Source organism: Lissotriton helveticus, chromosome 9 (genome assembly GCF_964261635.1).
Source record: "Lissotriton helveticus chromosome 9, aLisHel1.1, whole genome shotgun sequence".
Taxonomy (NCBI): Eukaryota; Metazoa; Chordata; class Amphibia; order Caudata; family Salamandridae; genus Lissotriton; species Lissotriton helveticus.
The window spans coordinates 1,134,213,985-1,134,232,500 of record NC_136070.1 but is presented as its reverse complement, the minus strand read 5'-3'; the positions used below and the strand labels follow the sequence as shown (position 1 = coordinate 1,134,232,500).

Here is an 18,516-nt window from a genome sequence, read left to right as displayed (position 1 = left end):
ATTCAGGTTTTCCTTCTGCTCACCTTACTTAGCAAAATGGGTCAGCCCACTTCAGTCACAGGCTACCACACTGTGATTGAAGGGATTTTGCTTGTATTTAATATGAACCAAATAGTAGTCCCTTTCAGTACCAGGCTGGTGGCCCAATGTGTCTTTTCACTCTGTATTACAGTTTATTTAAATATATATCTTTGCTTAACTAAGTTTTTCCTTTTATTTTGTTAGGGCCCAGCATCTCCCAAAGTATAACACAGAAATGGAAATGGGTGGCCTTGTTAGAATAGGGCCTCCCATCCTTTACTAGGAGTACAGTATTCCAGAATCATTCGAAGATGGCTACCAATGCATTTGAGTTGCCAGTATGTAATGATAACAGTGATTGCGTTAAAAAATATTCAGTGTTGATCAACAATGTGTGCACATGCTGCCATCTTTGGAGGCATACAGAAACACTGGCCCAAGACAGTCGCTCATTCTGTGGCCAATAAAAGCCAGACCTGTTAGCTTTGCCAACGCCTGTTTTAGTTGCATTCACGCAGTCTGTATTTTTATTTGTTAGTTACACTTCCAGCCTAGGGCCTGTGTTTGTTTAATATCGGTAACGTTAACATTCCTTACTTAACCCCTTTGCTGCTTCGAACGCTCCGCGCCAGTGCGGAACGTTCTATTAAGCGGGCAGGGCTGTGTCGGCCAACGGACGTGCGCAGCACTACCGAGGTAGTGCTCGCGACGGCCGTTGGCCGACACCCGCAGCGAACTGGTTTATCAGCGTTGGCGTATTGAGATCTTGATTTATATATCCAAGACAGAATAAATGACATAAGGTGTATTATCTTGTACTTCATGGTAGTGGGAGGAATGGGAACCAGAACCATGAACTGATAGAAAACCTTTTATGCCCCTTACTGTCTGCATAGGAGATATGTGGCATCCATTCAAAAAGGTTGCAAACAAACTGTGCTCCAGGGAAGGGACAAACACAAGAAGTGGAAGTGAGTCCTCGTTTAAGGAGCAAGCAAATACGATTGAATCTAGCCAATCAGTGATGAGCAATGGGCTGACCCAAAGGCCACTGAAAGTATTGGTATTGTACACAGTGGGGCTCTGGGGCTCCCACCAATAGACAGCTGAAGCATCAGTTGTCATTCATATAAGAATTTCTTGTGTTGGGGTTTCAGTTGAAGGAAAATGTGAGGAAGGCACCTTTTCTGAGATTCATAGGCCCCATGTAGACTTGATTTCCCTTTTCTGATTTTGGTACACTGCTGGTGTTATGTATTGTTTTTTTAAAGACTTTAGCCTCCTTTTGGGGCGTCCTATAATGTTGCTATGGACAACTCCCACAAATTCACATTTTGTTTCCTTTTGAGCTTGTGGGCATTTTGTCTTCACGTTGCTTTCAATACCCTACTAACATCCCAGGTTGTTTTTATTCAGATTTGAGCATGGGCAGTCCAGGGATCAAGTACTGTTTCTTGTAAACAGGAACATGTCACCTTAATTAAATAGGGGTCTTGTGAGACATTGCAAAGTAAATATGTAACCTATTCAAGAAGAATTATCTCAAACCTCAAGCACACAATAAGGAATATTTGTAAGGTGTGCCACAGTCCTCTGTGAGTGGTTGACTTTATAGAATCTGTTGTTAAATTGTTATATGCCACGAATATTGAAATAGCCATCCCATAGTTCTCCAGGAATGCGAAAGAGTGGTAAATCACCTGACTTACACCCATGTAGCCATGTGCACACCACACAGAGTCTAAGTTATCACAGAAGGCAGGATTTGAAACATTTGATGGTGTTAATATATTCGCCCAATAGGACTATATTTAGTCTCATCAACAAATGGTCTCCCGGATCATGTTAAGCCTTTGAGGCAAAGTTCAAACTGCTTATGTGATCCGCCCAGAACAGATGTTCTCTCGAATACTTATGGCTTTATGGATGCTTTCCTGCACTACTTTCTCTCTGCCCTATTTTGATTGTTACAGCACAGGCACCTGCATCCTCAGGCTTTCCGTTTTGATGGCTTTTGTTCAACTGGGGTTATCCACATGTATGGTTAAAAGTAAGATTAATTTAGGCCAGTTCTGCCACCTCTTTTGCAGAATAATGTAACTGGTATCACCCATGTGCTTTTCTATAAAAATGAACAGTACTATTGTGAAGTCATCAGGAAAATGTGAAGAATGATTGAGTTGGGTCACTCATCTCAAGTACTGTCCAAAGGCATCGCTGTGAATGCGAAGTATTCAGCACAGCTCACATGCATTCAGGATTACCTCGGCTTGCAGACAGAGAGAATGTGAATGTAAAGCAATCTTCAATAAGTTTGCATTCTTGAATCACCAGGACGTCCAGTCTCCACGTTTGGATTACAGTCCAAGATTTGTATCAAGGGTCTGTCTTCTGGCATTACCAAAAATATTCAGCTACTGGTTTTCATTCCCATGCAGTCACTTGCTAGCGCATGATGGAGGACAATAGACATGATGAAGAGCATCATTCTAGAGATGTTTTGGTAAATTAATGATGCTGTTGAGGAACTGCCACATACAACATTTGACTTCTAGTGTAGATCTAGTGCAAACCGCATCTTCCATTTAGCTTAAATGAATAAGCAATGTTGAACAGCCACCAAAGTAGCCACCATAGATTAGGATAGATATTTATTCCAAGAAAGCATACAAGACTGTTGTATCTCTGCCAAAGCCTCAATGAAGCACTTAAGAATGGTCGAAGCCAAAGTGAGGGAACCTAAAATGATAATTAGAGCTTCTGATGGGAAATCTTTTAGCACATGTTGTGAGGTGGATGGGGAGACGCACATTCTCTTGTGTAGTAGCATCTCTGGAACTTCATGAAACACCATTCTCTCGGGCTATAGTCTTGCATTTCTAGGAAGCACTTATTAAAAAGTGAGGTGATGTCGGGACATCTTAAGGATTTTGGGGGCCCTGGGCCAAATATATTTTGGGGGCCCCTGATCAGAACACCACTGAATTTAGGATCCAATTTCAGCTTTTTCATGCCTTTGTTAGCCAGGTCACTGACTCTGCAGAGCCACATCGGTACACATTCTAAATGTGTTTCCATCTAATATTCAGGGATAGTGACTGTCTTTTCAAATATCATAATATAGCAGCAGCTCGCTAATGTTGTTGAAAATAGTCTCTGCAACCTCCTGCCATTTCTCATATGTGAGGTCCCATTTCGATCTAAAAGGAACTTTTTTATGGTTTTTGCATGGTATTGAAAAACATACGCACCATTTTGCAACAAAATGTAACAAACTCCCTACACATTACTTATATTAAAAGAATAATTACATGATAATGGTATTTAAAATCAGTGTTTTAAAATCCTTCACGGTCATCAGGGCAGCACTGTGTGGAGAACAGAGCCACATCTATCTGGGGGCCCCTGAAAGGCTGGGGCCAGAGACCATTTTCCCCATGCCCTAAAACATCTCTGGGGGATGTGATTCACAGAGGAATAGATGGGTGTTTAGACCATGGATGGCAAGGCATGTATAGTACTTGTTTGTTCTGTACTATACCTTGCACATGGATACGGAATTATCTACTTAAAGGCAGCGTATGTTCAGAGGCAATAATTCTCCAGGAAACCTGCTATTACTGACTAATGAATTTTCTAATTCCTAACCAGTCAAACCTGTCGATTAAATTAGAGGCAAAACTTCAGTAGTGAGACTAATTGGCCATATTTCTCATTAAAATGTGCAGGGCAGCTAAAATAATGGCATCAAACCAGAAGCCTATTAGGAAAGGGATTTAATAACCGTTTACATTTGATTTATTTCCGAAGACAGCAGACCACCGTCGCAGTGTTCCTTTTTTCACAGCTAATATGCTAGTATCATATTTTGTAAAAAAAAATGCTTTTGAGTTTAAATACATGAAACGTTGTATAACTGGAGTATTCTATGCGCAGAATAAAGTCACATGCACAATAACATGTTTTTTTCCTTAATAAAACGCTATGGTTCTTGTATCTGATTGGGCAAGTGATTAGTATGTTGTGTTGACAGTCCTGTAATAGTTTCATAATTATGTGACTGTGAGACCAGATCTTTCACGAGTTCACTGGGCCTCGATTGAGATACGCCTCCCCTTTGTTATGCATGACTCACTTGTTCCCCAGCTTATGCAGTGCCTTCTGTTTTTACCTGGTCTGTGTCTACCTTTAACACTCCGGTGGGTTGTGGCTTTCCTAATATTTCTCTCATTCGTAATGAGAAACTATAATTTGTTCATCTCTGTAAGCATTAGTGCTGGACGTGGGCTCTTCTCCCTTACCTGATGTAAAGTGATTGTCTTTCTACGGAAAGAAAGAACAAAACATTGGCAAATGCTTGTGCAGCTTGCAATAATTCTTAATAGCACTACTGTAGCACCCATTGAGCAGCACAGCCTTCATTAAATATACATGTCACATGGTAATTCAATATTTTCGTCTTGCAACGCTTGGCTGCTTGCTGCACGCGGCTTAACATCTGCATAGCCTGCGATTCGCAAGTTAAGACTGCATGTTAGCCATGCAAGCCCCTACCTGAATAGTCCTTTTTGGATATATGCTTGCCTCCTTTAATTGAGCAAAATGGATTAAAAGTCTTTTAAGAAATATTTAAACTCTCTAATGAATATGACTAAGGCACATGGCCAATGGATTAAGAAACCAAGCCAATAAAATGCGAAAAATCTACCCCATGGAGCCAATCTAAATTCCCTTCCACTCAGAAGAAAATCAGATGAGGACTTCCAGGAATGGTATCGCCATTTAGTCCAGAAGAGATCATTTTGGGAATAGAATACAAGTTGCAGGTTGTCTGCTCTTCTCTAAAGCATCACTTCTTGTGGTGCTTTTGTTACAGTTTAGGCAGAGTAGAGCTTAATGCACACAAATACCCACCCACAGATAATTAAAATCTGTCTTCTATGTCACTTTCCATGTTTTATTAAAGTTAGCTCTTCTATGAAACGAAGAGGTTGGGGACCACAGTATTCTGCCGGTGTTCCTTCGGGGAGCATAGCGACTTTCGCGTGATTGCCAATGTTTTGACAACCCGCAACAATTACTACCCTTTAATAACGTGTTCTGAATGCCTTGATTGGTTAACCCCTAACCTTCTCTTTCCCTTTTTAACCCATTTCTCCTTTCCCTTTCCACATACTACTGCTTAATTTAAAAACAATATATACAAAAGCAGGAAATGCATGTGTGGCCATGCCCCACAAAATAGGTCGAATAATCGAGGGGAGCCCAGCAGACCGCTGTGGGAAGCTGAAAGTTGGAGATCGGATATTGGCTGTGAACGGATGCTCCATCACCAACAAATCCCATTCCGACATCGTCAATTTAATTAAGGAAGCTGGAAACACAGTGACTTTGCGCATTATTCCAGGAGATGGTAAGTATATTCTTTTACTATTTTTTTTTACATTTCATTCCTCTTTCTCAGTAACATTAGGCTCTATCTTCTTCACCCGTTTTCATTAATATATGCCTTCTTCCTGATAATGCTAAAATTACAACTGAATACTGCTTGTAGTAAGCCATGGTGTTACTCTGAGAGTAAGTTGGTGGACAATTGCTGTCTTTTTGTGAAATATATGGCTGAAGAATTAGGTCCAACTAAACTATTTGCTAATCTGTTTCCACTTATCTATATTAATCATACGTTTTTTTTTATTAATAATAAAAAACAATTTTGGCCAGGTGTTCATTCGGCTGTTGTAAGTCGTGAGGGTATTCCATGCCCTCCGATGGGACAGATAATATTCCATGGTCATGACGTTACAAACAGATGGTTTTGCTGCTGCTCTGTTTTCCATCGTTTATAGTGTGACTTGGCAGCACATCTGTTAGCCAGACCGATTATGACCATTTCTTTAAAATGTACATTGAAACAGCTTTGTTTTTACCCATGAGTAATACTCTCTCACTACATGCTATTGCCTAGTATGTGGTATAATTCTACCGCCTATGGAGTGTTTGCATTGCCATGCATGTGGGTCTATTTTACACCTCAGAAGCATCACACATTAAAATCTTAGATGCAGTATTTTTGTGTCAGCGCTGCAGGCTTTTAAAAAATGTTTGTCAGTGCTCCAAGTGCAAGAAACATTGTTTTTCCTGTGCTTATTATTTTTTGTCACTCTGTCCAATGTTTTATTACTCCACCCTCATGATCTATTGTATCAAATAGCTTTGACAAATGAACAACCTAAGGGCAGAACGCTTTACTGTCTTCGCAGGGCCTCTGCTCTGTGTTTTAACTGTGAGCACCATGGTCTAGAATTATCTCTTTTTTCATGATAAGATATGCATTGTGGATCACTGTTTGAATTAAATGTATGTGATAATGATACTCTGCAATAGAAGTCCCAAAATATTTTTGTGAGTTCCGGCTCCCCTGAACATTTTTGGAAACCGCACCTCTCTGTACCTCCATGTTTGATATGAGCAACTAGACCACTGTGAGCTCTGGAACAAGGCTGTATGAGTCTGGGTCAGGTAGAACATAGATTGCCTAATCAACTTTGGGTTTTGCAGCCCCGATTCTGCTTCTTGAAAGTTTGGTATTGTCCCCTCCAGACTTAAAGTGGAAGACCCAACCTACGTGTGTGTGTATGTACATCCAGAATAGCAGTTTGAGTATAGCCAGCTAGGTGTAAGGAAAGCTAGGGCACAGGAAAACCTGTGAGAAGTTCATTGGTGGTGCTCTAGTTATATGCTGCGTGCCAGCAATGAGTGTAACCTTATCATTGTTTGCTGGCTTAGCCTGATCACAGAGCCTATTCTGTTTTTTATCCTCTTCGTCTTACTTTTCTATTCCCTGAGTGGGACAAGCTTGGGGAGAAAGGTTGAAACATGGTGTGAGAGTTGCATCCCTCTGCTCTTAGCTGCCAAACATTTGGAGTCTAGCATGGAGAACTGCATTTCTCTGCAGGTACCAACGAACATCCTTTAGTTGTCCTTGACCTGAGAGAGTTTGGATGACTGCAAAATTTAACAGTCCAGTATTCAAGATTGCATGGATGCTTTGTTTTTTGTGGCATGCACCTGTAGATTTATAGTCTTGTTCTTGGAAATATCAAGTCTTGTTTTGATTCAGAGGACAGAATTTTGGCTAAAAACAATGATGATTTCGTCATCAAAATCTTGAAAATTACTTTCAAACTGTAGGATTGAATTATATTTCTTAGAGGTGTGTAGTAGGTATTGAAACAAAATGTATTCTAGTAACGGTAAAATCTACATTTACAGTGCTACAAAACAGAGAAACTCACGTTGTAAAAGATTATATTTTACAACTCTAATACATAGCAATTGTTTCCACATGAGTGGTCTAAAGTCAGGAATTTATAAGGCAAGCTCCTTTCCAATTTTAATTCTGTGTAGTCGTAAAAACATAAGTGATCGTTTGTATCTACTATTGAACTCAATTGCTCCATTACCTGCGTCACTTTCACCTATGTCACTTTCTTGTTAATGGAAGGTGCAAAGGCCATTACTCTTTCATATCAACGAATAAAAACTGGTATCGCGCGCACACACCACATAACCTGGCCCTGTGATTGGCAGCATTACTGATACTCTTTAAAGCAACGATGAATGAAAGTGACCTTCAATATTTTTATGTTTAGGGTTTAACCATGGAATACCTCAGAAATACAAAAAATGCATTTTCTTTTATGAAGACACATACTTTATCGCAATGCACCTCCTTGTTTGCAAAAGTCTTCTGATTTCTCATAGGAGCATGTGAATGTAGTGCAGTTAAGTCCATTATGCAGTTGAACAAATTCTTTAGTTGTATGAAGCAGTTTATCTTTTGCATGTCAATTTTTTTAATTTTATTTCGATTAAGTAAAAGAGTTATTGCATATCAATAACAAAGCGATTAATTCCCACACTCGTATTATAAAATAAAAAAGTTAATAAAAAAGCCATGTGAAACATGCAATTCATATACCATTAGCCTAAAGAATACAACAGCTAATTAATTAAATCGGGCACATATCTCCATAGCTCTGTGAATTTTTGTATCGAGCCAATTCTTGCCGCATATAGGCTGTCAAATAACTTCACACGTAACTTATTCAACCATTGGGTGATAGTAGGTACATTCCTAGATTTCCAATTCTGTAATATTAGTGATCCAGCGATCAGCAAGGCAATAAATACAAACTGTTCTTGCCTTGTGGTGATATCAGTGAATTGGGGAATCATTCCTATTAAAGCCCCATAGGGCGCATGGTAGTCTGAAGCTGTTGACTTGAGATCCAAAACACCTGCTCCCAGAAATAGTAAAGACTGGGACAGGTGCTGCATATCTGCAGCCAGTCACCCTTGGCATTTGCACATCTAAAACAGCATGCAGAAACTGCATGTTACATCTTATGAATGAGCTACTGAGTAAGGTACAGCATCCACTTGCTAAAAAAGGCCTATCCTAATTGCTGCACAAATAGCTCTGCTGCAGACGTCTTATTATGAAAACCCCCAGCGATTTTGATTGGTTTTACTGCTGGTTGTAGCTGTAATAGCATTTAACAAAGATGGTATTGTGTCTTCCACCAGTTTATAATGTAATAGGCGGTACCAACTGCCTTTACCATTGAAATGAGATACAAAAGGGCGCTTTACTTATTCTTTATGCTAATTAAGAAGGGTCTAGAATGCTCTCACAGATGACATTTTCTAATTTGAATATAGATAAACTAGAAGTTAGGAACTATCTCTGGATAACTATTAACTAGCTGATCCCAGATGTTACAGACCCTGCTTGCCAGCCGGGGACATCCAGCCTTTTCCCGATTGTATATAGCGGATTTATCTTACAGTAGACTTAGCTGACCAATTTTTGGGACGCAGAGAGAGATGAATCCAACAAACATTATACTTCTGCCAAATCGTATCATATTCGAACACTAGGATATGTAGTGTCTTGTACCTTGTATGCTTCGGCAGCCTTGGTATTTTGTGGGTGGGTTGATGCCTCAACACCAACTTCTCCGAGTACGATGGCGAGATAGATACAACTGGAAAGATTTCTGGCGGTGGTCATTCAGGTTTTCCAATCAAGCAAAGCAGCTTGATAATAGACTTTGATTCTTGGAATTGCCAGCCCTCCTCCTGCTATATCTAGTTGTAGTACCCTTAAGCTTCTATGAGGTTTTTTGCACTGCCATAGAAAATGTCTTTACATTCAATCAAATTCATCAAAGATAGATTGTGAGACTTTAATCTGGTTTAGTGGCCCATACACTTACTTAAGGTGGAAGTAAAATTCGATCAAAATAAATTGGATGGAGTAGAAGTAACATGAACCCACAAATGTCTAATCAGATTTTCTATTGAATAGAGAGTTTGCGTTTCAACAGGTAAAATCGAAGGAGAGGTATTAAACAGTAAGGCTTCTGATTTGGAGGAACTATTTTCATAGCCACAGATGCATGTAAATTCCTCGATTTTTGCAAATGTGTTTTGAATATTACCTTCATCTGCTGCCAGGTTTAATATCATATCATAGAGTAATCTTAACTTTGCCGCACCATCGATTGGAGACAAAATCCTAGGCTCGTGCCTCAATGCACAAGCCAAAATCTCAATTGTAAAAAGAGAACAGAGGACATGGGACAACCCTGCCTTGTGCCGCACCTAGTAATGTGACCCACTGCTTCTAGATTATCATTTTGGTTGCAGCTTTATTATAAAGATTATGCAGCAGGTTGACTAATTTAGACAAAAATCAAACTTGAACAAAATTGCTAATAACACACCCCCATTGAACCAAATCGAATGCTTTTTCTACTTCAAGCACGATAGCTGCCTTGATCTCATTGACAGAATAAAAGTTGATGGCATGAATTAGATAATGAGTGTTGGTTAACATCAATCTCGTGGGCAGAAAGCCATTCTGATCTGGATGAACCAAACTTTGTGCTAATGGGCCCAACCTTAGAGTCACAGTTAAGAAAACTAATAGGACGATAAGAGCCTGGTGTTCCAGTGTTTTTCACTTTTTTAAGAGTCTTCTAATGACTGACTCGGTGAAAGTACTAAGGGGGGGGCCTTACCCTCCAAAAAGTAATAATATAAAATAACCAAAACATGGCTTAGTTGATGCATACATAATTTATACACTACTGTGGGCAAGCCATTGCTTCAGCATGCTTTAGTGATTGGGGATGCTTTAATTGCAGATTCCGCTTCAGTCAATGAGATTGAAAGGACAAGTGCCTTGCGTTGTTCAATGGATAAAACAGGCATTTCTATCAATTGCAAAAAATGTACAGTTTTGTCTGTACATTCTTTAGTTACTGAATAAAGTTGTGAATAATGTTTAAGGAAGACTTCGCCAATTAAGTCTGACTGAGTGAACATCTTGTTCATGGCATCATCCACAATTGATTTAATAGTAGGCTAGACAGCGACCCTTATGTTTGCTTTTCTTGTAATGTTTTTGAAAGCAAGTGTTTTGGTTCACGATTTCTGCAGCTTTAAAATCTTACAATTTTTGCAGAGCTTGGTAAAGTTCAACTCTGCCCGCTTGCGTATTTGATGTAACAAAGGGTGCGGTGGCGTAGTCTAAGGTGGACTGCAGCGTGGCGGCTTTGACTTTATTTTGTTTAACGAGCTTTACTTTGTAAAGACATGATTTAACCACAAGTAAAGGCTTGGTGGGGCACCCAGGACTGGTATTGTTGGCAATAGGGACATTGACCAGGGGCTTCTAATTTTGTGGCTAGCTGGCTTTTTCGTTCTTACCCTGTGTTACATCGCAGCCTATAATACCACCAAATAGCATTAAGAGATTCAATTAGCTGTGTACTTGTATACATATACAACATCATAGCAGGGCCACAGACATTGCATGGATCTAATATTCACATTCACAAGAAATACAAAGATTCTCATATCCATATTTTATGGTAATGCAGTGACTGATCGATGGTACTACTAATCTTCAGTTCTTAGGGGGGGGGGAATCCAGAACCTCCAATAATTTCACTGCAGATGGGACTGAAGAAAAAATGTGAAATAGTCAAAATATGAATAACCTTAAATTTAGCCTGTTGGATCAGACCTGCCCGTACACCAACTTTCGGGAATGCCTCAATCATGGACTTGTATTCCTTACACCGGTGAGCAGTGGATAAAGACATATACGAGAAAATCTTAAACTAATAGTTGTCTGCAGTTTGAAACGCTTTAGTCTGCAATGTTTCGGTGAATATTTGTTGTTTGATACGAGAGTCTCCAAAGTTTACGAGAATCATTCTGGTATACTTAGGATTTAAGAGCACATGGCCAGGAACTCTTTTGACACACATAATTGTGAAGTTGCTAATTGTGGCTGAAGGTTCAGAAATTTCTTATGTTTTTACCACATACGCTATTAACTTGCCCACATTCGGGATCTTCAGATATGCCCACAAATTGTAGATTTGACCTATGAGCTCTGTCTTCCATTTCTTAGAGTTTAGCCCTTGGGTCACCAATTTCATCCTTGAACCTTGCTGCCAGACTTGCTCATTGATTTTCTTATTAGCCTGAGTTTGGGTAGCTCTCATTTTGCAAGTTTCTGTTGAAATTTACTGCCATAGCAGAGCTATTGGCAACAAGGCAGGCATAGGGGCAGACGGTGCAAAATGTGTTTCTTTCTGAGCATCTTGTAGAGGTACCTCCGTCACAGGTTGACCGGATTTTGCACACCAGTCAATGAACTTATGAAGATCCTTGAGAGGATCGCTGTGCTCCTGGATATTGGGATGCAGGCAGGAAGCTTTTAAAGAATGATCTATGCCCATCAAGGGGTGGTGGAGTGGCACTGGTGGTGAAGAAGGGCATGTCCTGTGCTATTTTGTCAGTGGAGGATATCCGCGGCTCGGAGTCCCTCGCTTTTTCTATCACTCTGTCTCCGCATCAATCAGTTAAGGGATTGTTGATATACAGACCGCCTGGTCCACCCGTTATGTTCTTTGAAGCTCTTGATTCCGTGTTGCTGGGGCTGGCCTTGAAAGCGGATCACTGCATCGTGGCGGGGGATTTCAACTTCCGGATGGATGACCCATCGGACCCTGCCGCTATTAAACTTTCTGAGGTTATGGCCCCGCTGGGACTGCTCCCGCATTTGCACGGGCCTACGCATGACAAGGGGCACACTCTTGACCAGGTATTCTCATCATCCCCTCTTGAGGTGATTGAGATCATCCCGGTACTATGGTCAGACCACTTGCTTGCCAAATTCTCGATCAAAGGCATAGTTAAACCGGCTGCTGCTTTTTCACAGCAGCAGGGTCGTGTCCGTAGGGCATACCATCGAGTGACCCCAGCGATGCTGGCCCAGGCTGCCGTGGATCACCCCTGCTCCCTCTCAGGCGACCTAGAGAGGGATCTGGAGGCCTTGCAGGCGTGGCTTTTAGACAGGCTAAATGATCTTGCCCCGGAAGTGACACCTCGCCTGACACCGAAACGGGTCTCCGCGCCTTGGTTCACCGCAGCACTGTTGGCTATGCAGCAGCAGTGTAAGGTGGCCGAAAGAGCGTGGCGGGCACAATACGATACTGCAGCCAAACTGACCTATAAGATGGCGGTTAAAGGCCTATCACCGGGACATTCGCCTGGGAAAAAAAGCCTACTTGGCAGGGAGAATAGAAGCCGCCTCCAACTCCTGCAAGGAGATTTTCTCCATTGTGAGGGAATTTATTTCCCCACGGTCCAATACCTCGGATGAAAGACCATCTGATTCGTGGGCTTCGGACCTTGCTGATTTTTTTACGAGCAAGATCCAACTTATACAGGATTCCTTTCCAGTGGCTGCTGCCGGCTCTCACGAAGATTGTGGAAAAGCACGTTCAGGTGGTGCTTTCCAATTTTCTTGAGACCAATGAGATCCTGCACGCCACCCAGTCGGGCTTTCGTCCCCATCTCAGCACAGAGACTGCGCTCCTTGAGGTCTCAGAAACCATTAAAGGAGTTCGGGACTCGGGGGGCAAAGCCATGCTGGTGATGTTGGACTTGTCGGCGGCTTTCGACACCGTCCCCCATGATGGCCTGCTCGCTAGACTCTATGAGATAGGTCTGCGGGGGACGGTGCTCGGCTGGTTTTCCTCCTTTCTAGCTGGCCGCCGGCAAACGGTCTGGGCCTCGCCAGATTCCGTCGCGATGCCGCCTTTGGGAGTCGGGGTCCCACAGGGCTCTATTTTGAGCCCGACCCTTTTTAACATCTTCATGACTCCTTTGGCGGCGTTGGCGGAGTCGTATGGGGCCCAGATCGTATCCTACGCCGACGACACCCAGCTCCTCTTCTCGTGCAAGAGAGGAGGAGACTTTGACGGGGAGAGTATCCGGGATTGCCTTGGGGCTGTTTTCCAATGGTTCCAACTGAACAGCCTCAAGTGCAATTCCGATAAGTCAGAGGTACTCTTCTTCGGGTGTGATACAGAGCCAGACTGGCAGGCGTGGTGGCCCCTCAATATGTTCCCTCCGTCTTGTTCTTCCAAAGTTGCTAAGAATTTGGGGGTCAAGATGGATAAGGAACTAACGTTGAAATCCCAGATCCTCGGGGTGTCGGGCATGTGCTTTGGCCTCCTGAGGATGCTGCGGAGGTTCCTTCCCCTGTTGTCTGAGGATCATAGGAAGCTGACGGTGCAGGCTCTAATCGGGTCCAGGTTAGATTATGCCAACATTCTTTACCTGGGCCTGCCAGAGTATCTGCTGCAGCGGCTTCAAGTGGTGCAAAATGCTGCCGCGAGAGCTATCTTTGGTTTTAACAGACGGACCAGTGCAGTGGGTCTGTTGAAGACCCTGCACTGGCTTCCAATCCGGAAGCGGCCTTTAAGGCCTTGACTCTGGCCTATAAGGCCCTCCACGCGGTGGGAGCAAAGTATCTCCAAAAGAGACTGGCCTTTTATCATCCGACTCGCTCTTTGAGGTCGGAATCTCTGTTCTTGGCGGTTGTCCCGCGAGTGAAGAGAGCTCGCCTGGGTGGCCGCTCTTTCGGACTAATAGCGCCACAGTTGTGGAACTCTCTGCCGCTCACTCTGCGGGGTGCTACCAGCCTTCTTGCCTTTAGAAAAGGCCTTAAAACCTGGCTGTTCTCCCAGTAGCCCGCTTTTTGTGTGTTCGCTCGGCCTTTTGTCTTTTATCTATTTTAACTGAGTTATGTTATTATGATGCAGCCCTCCTTACTAAAAGCGCCGGGACACTCTTTTTGAGTAGCCGTGCGCTATACAAAAGATAAATAACATAACAACATAACATCAACAGTGTTGCCTCATTGCAAGATGAGGTGTTGAGCGCTAGCTTGTTATTGGCTATAGTTTTCACAATGGCTAGCGGTACAGTAGGGGACACAGGAGATGGCCTAGGAAGATGTGAATTCCAATTTGGGCCATAGGAGAGTCGAGAGTTTCTTCAACATCCCCTTTTGGAGGACAGGATACCTCTATTAAAAGCCTATGTCATTGTCCAGTTGCTTCAGAAAGCACCGCTACACAAGTGGGCCAGAGTATATGCCCCGAGGAAGCCCAATCTGGGCGAAACACGTTGGCTGTTTGTTTGATCATCTTGTATCAAGAACACTCTAAAGAATGTATTAAAGAGATTCTTTCACATCACCAAAGTACATTTATTCTCTTTAGTGTATTGGAGCACTGTGTAAATACTTGTATTGTTGCCTCTCTATTTGCTTGTTGTCCATTACTGAGCATGAACTACTGTGGTTGGGGCTTGAGATGGCGATTCATCAGTTGTACCTGCACCAGCTGAGCAATGATCAGCGGCAGAATCCATTCTCTAGGCATCACAGTCCCCAGTTGTTTCAGACAATTACAGCGCTGGAGCTGGTAGAGTGGATGCCTCAATCACATGCGAGTTGACATCTATTTCTGTGCACTGTTGCTGCGCTCAAGCAGGAACAAATTAAGTCCTGGTGGGTTTGTCCTGAAAACATAGTTGTAGAGTCCGGTTTCCAAGTCTTTTTGCATGGTCTCGCAGTTGCTGGACGATGCTTTTGACCCTTAATATTTTTTATGAGCAAGCAACTAGGGTGTGGTGCGTCCCGAAGGGAATACCGCTTCATTGGATCTAATCACTTGCTGCCACTTTCCAGCAGCCCTTGTGTTAACAGTTGCTCCATTCGATCCTCAACCAGGGCGCCACAGTGTGTGCCCCTGAAGCAGTGCAAGGGCGCATGCAGGACAGCCTGAAAAGCCGCCCCCCCCCCTCTAGATGGGCCGCTCCTGCAGCTTCCAGGGAACCAATACCCTAAGAAGTGGTGTCCAATACACCACTCTGAGAGGCTCAACCACCTGCTAGTTTTACTGGTTTTGCTGCCTTGAATAGAGTCCTATACCTGTACCAACAGTACGCATAGTGGCATTGTAAGAATATGCCACTAGAAGATAGAAAATAATTGTCGCGTTTGGATGTAAAAAATCTTTAAACCTAAATCTGCAATTGCCGCACCTGCATGCTCTTACTATTCATCATGAAATCTGACCCCTTCTGCATCAGCGTCTCTTCTCTCCATGGCTCACGACCAGTTGCTGCCCAAAGAAATGCAAGGGCTCCGAAGCTTCAAAAATCTTGCACCTCATACGCCCCAAAACACTTCGCTTTGGAAGCCACTTACCTCCACATCGATCAGGACGAAGGCTCAGTTAACGGCCAGCTTCTCCCCATGGGCCATGCTGTGCGGCTCACACCTGCGCCACAAAGCGGAACACCATTACCCAGAAGCAATAAGTTGCGGAGCCTAACGGGAGCTCCACACACCAATCCTCTATTGAATGTCAAATGGTGTTATTAAAAAACGTGACATCTGAGTTATTGAGTCAACAAGGGTCCCTGGAATACAATTCTGCTACAGGATCCATTGTACAAAAATCAACATAGAAAATGTTGTCTGTATCGCTCAGATTTGAAACTAGAATTAATGGACATTAAATAATAAAATATGATCTGTCTCGTAGGTAAAGAAGGGTGGATAGCAGTATCTAGGGACATCTCTGATACCTCACCTTTTTTCCATGTTGAAGAATAACTAGGCAGTCAAAGCAGGGAAACACCGAAAAGTGGTATATTTTTGGAAAGAAAGTGGTGCTGGCCCTATGCACATGCTTTCTTTCCCACAACAATTAACAAGTCCTGTAATATCCCCTGACATACAAAATCACTTTCCTTACATAGGGTAAGAGGCGCATTCAGCTAATTTGATCTTTTCACTCGTTTCAAAAGTAAGGTCTTTGTTATTATCCATTAGTTGTTTTTTAGCGAACACATGCCCCAGAAGTAACCATATACAGTTAATGACAGTAACAGAATATTCTGAGACTGTCCATGTTTTTTAATTGTTGTTTTCACATTTCATTAAGTGCAACATGGTTAAAATTTGCTTGCGTTTAATTTATAGTCTTTAAAAATGGCTTACCGTGCTGTCAAACCTAGGTTAACTTGTACCATAATGAGAATATTGTGTTAACACTTTTGTTAACCTTAATTATTGGCATACGAGAGGTGGAATGGTCAAACCCCAGCTCTTTTATAAGGTCATAGCTTATCTCTAGTTGATTTATCTTGCCTAAGCACCATGGTGAGGAGCATCTTGCAAAGGCTGTGATGCTCTAAGAGGTTGATGAAGTTGATGGTAGTGCGCAGGGGAAGATGGAAGCTTCACTTGGGGGAGGGGGAGGAGGACAAGGTACATGAAACTGCTTAATTGATCTTCATGCCTTGTTCATCTCATTTTCTGGAGAGTTGTAGTAGACATTTGCATTTTAAAAGGTTTTTTTTCTTCTTTAATATTATGGATGTGACGTGGAGTTAAAAATCAGCGTTCTGGGAAGTGCTTCTCTTCAGAGAAGTTTGGATTACATTAGATTAATTCAGTCCCTTTTCTGCATGGTTCTTCGTTTACAGCTGTTGAATGAATGTCCAAATAAGCTTGTGTTTTTCCACATCTGTCTCTTAACCCTTTGAATGCTGCAAAATTTTAAACTTATGGATCTAGTGAGTTAAAATAGGAAAAACTTCTAAATCTATGCTTTGTTGTACTTATCTCTCAAATTTTATTAATGCATGTGTTATAAAGTCAGATGATGCTTGTTAGACCTGCCCTTTGTTGGCATGGTCTTCCCTTACCTTTCTTCCCTGCCGACCTCCTCCTTTGACCTTGTTCTAATAGCCTTAGGACTTTATTGCGGTTTGGCTCTGTCATGCAGTGCGTATGAAACATCTAAAGGAATTCATTTTATTTGATCAATGTTCGTGTAAACAAATGCACTCTGAGTGGCAGCCAGTATTCTCAATACCCATTCATGTTCCCACCCCTCCTCAACACCGCACAAATATTATGCAAGCCTTCCTTAAGTAGAGTTGTTGAGCAAACAAAATAATTACATGTTGTCGTTTGTCTAAGTTCACAATGGTCTAAAGCCCTTTATAAGTTAGTTATAATTTGATGGCTTGATATTCAAGAACTAAAAATAGTCATTGTAATCAAATGGCATCCTCTTTGTAGTATTGAGGTTCATAAGAAACTACTTTGCAGACCTGAGTGAACGCAGTGAATTAGTTGGCACATTTCAACAATATGGTTGCTTGATAACTCTTTGTAGAAAAATGTAACTAACGGCCTCACCAGTGCTTTATGCTCCTAACCCATAATAAATATCTGTAAAATTGGCGTTAGTGTAGCGGATATTGCTTAGTATTTAGTAAGGTCAGGCTTTAGAGATGGAGTAGGGTGTTGAGATGGGGTTTGGAGGACAAGCTGCTGCTTTGTAACCTGAATTTGTATCCTAGCGCCTATATGTAACCAAACATTGTGATATTCTGGGCACATCACTAATATTCCAGTGTGTGATATTGCAAGTAGTGGTTGAATGTGGTGCAAATTGTTAGATATCATGTCACTGTACTCCTCAAAGGATTATTGTCCAAATTGATGTACACTATTTTACATTGTCTTTGTTACCCGGTGAAGTATAAATATATGTAATTCTTTGTTACTGAACTACAATTTAGTAAAATGCTAGGCAGAGTTGTGGTCTTTTATGAGCTACAATCGGCTTGAATTTAAGGGGTACCGTACCCAAACCTTTTCTAATTTTGATGTAGGTGTCTTGAAGAAATCTGTATATGTGTATATACCCATTATGGTGTTTAAGCAGAATGAGTTGTTATTGAACTTCTGTATGCAGATTGAGGAAGAAAACAGTAGGGATGTTCTGCCCACCAACTATAAACTTAGCAAGGATATTTATGGGTGGTACAATAATTTAAATTCTATGAATGTAAAAAGCAATTATAAGGTCATAAAATAAAATCCGGACTTGGTGATATTACACTGTAAACACATATCTAAAAGATGTAAATTTTGGAATTATTCATTTGAGTCCATATGCCAGTGAGCAGTTAGCCCCATCAATTCAGCTGCTAGTTTTAAAGGAGTTTTTTGTGTTTTTTTCGGGGTTTTTT

The 18,516-nt window shown here is 41.8% G+C and overlaps 1 protein-coding gene across 12 annotated transcripts in view; it reads left to right on the top strand.

Annotated features, from left to right (window-relative positions):
• The window catches only part of MAGI1 (membrane associated guanylate kinase, WW and PDZ domain containing 1), a 1,290,512-nt gene that overhangs the window by 1,216,338 nt on the left and 55,658 nt on the right, over positions 1-18,516 (top strand). For 8 of the 12 annotated variants that reach the window (XM_078661549.1, XM_078661547.1, XM_078661555.1 and 5 more), the window contains one exon: positions 5,231-5,434. In XM_078661549.1, coding sequence (XP_078517675.1) covers positions 5,231-5,434 — 204 coding nt within the window. The remainder of the gene's footprint in view (positions 1-5,230; positions 5,435-18,516) is intronic. The other 4 variants (XM_078661551.1, XM_078661548.1, XM_078661554.1 and 1 more) reach the window with 2 other exon arrangements.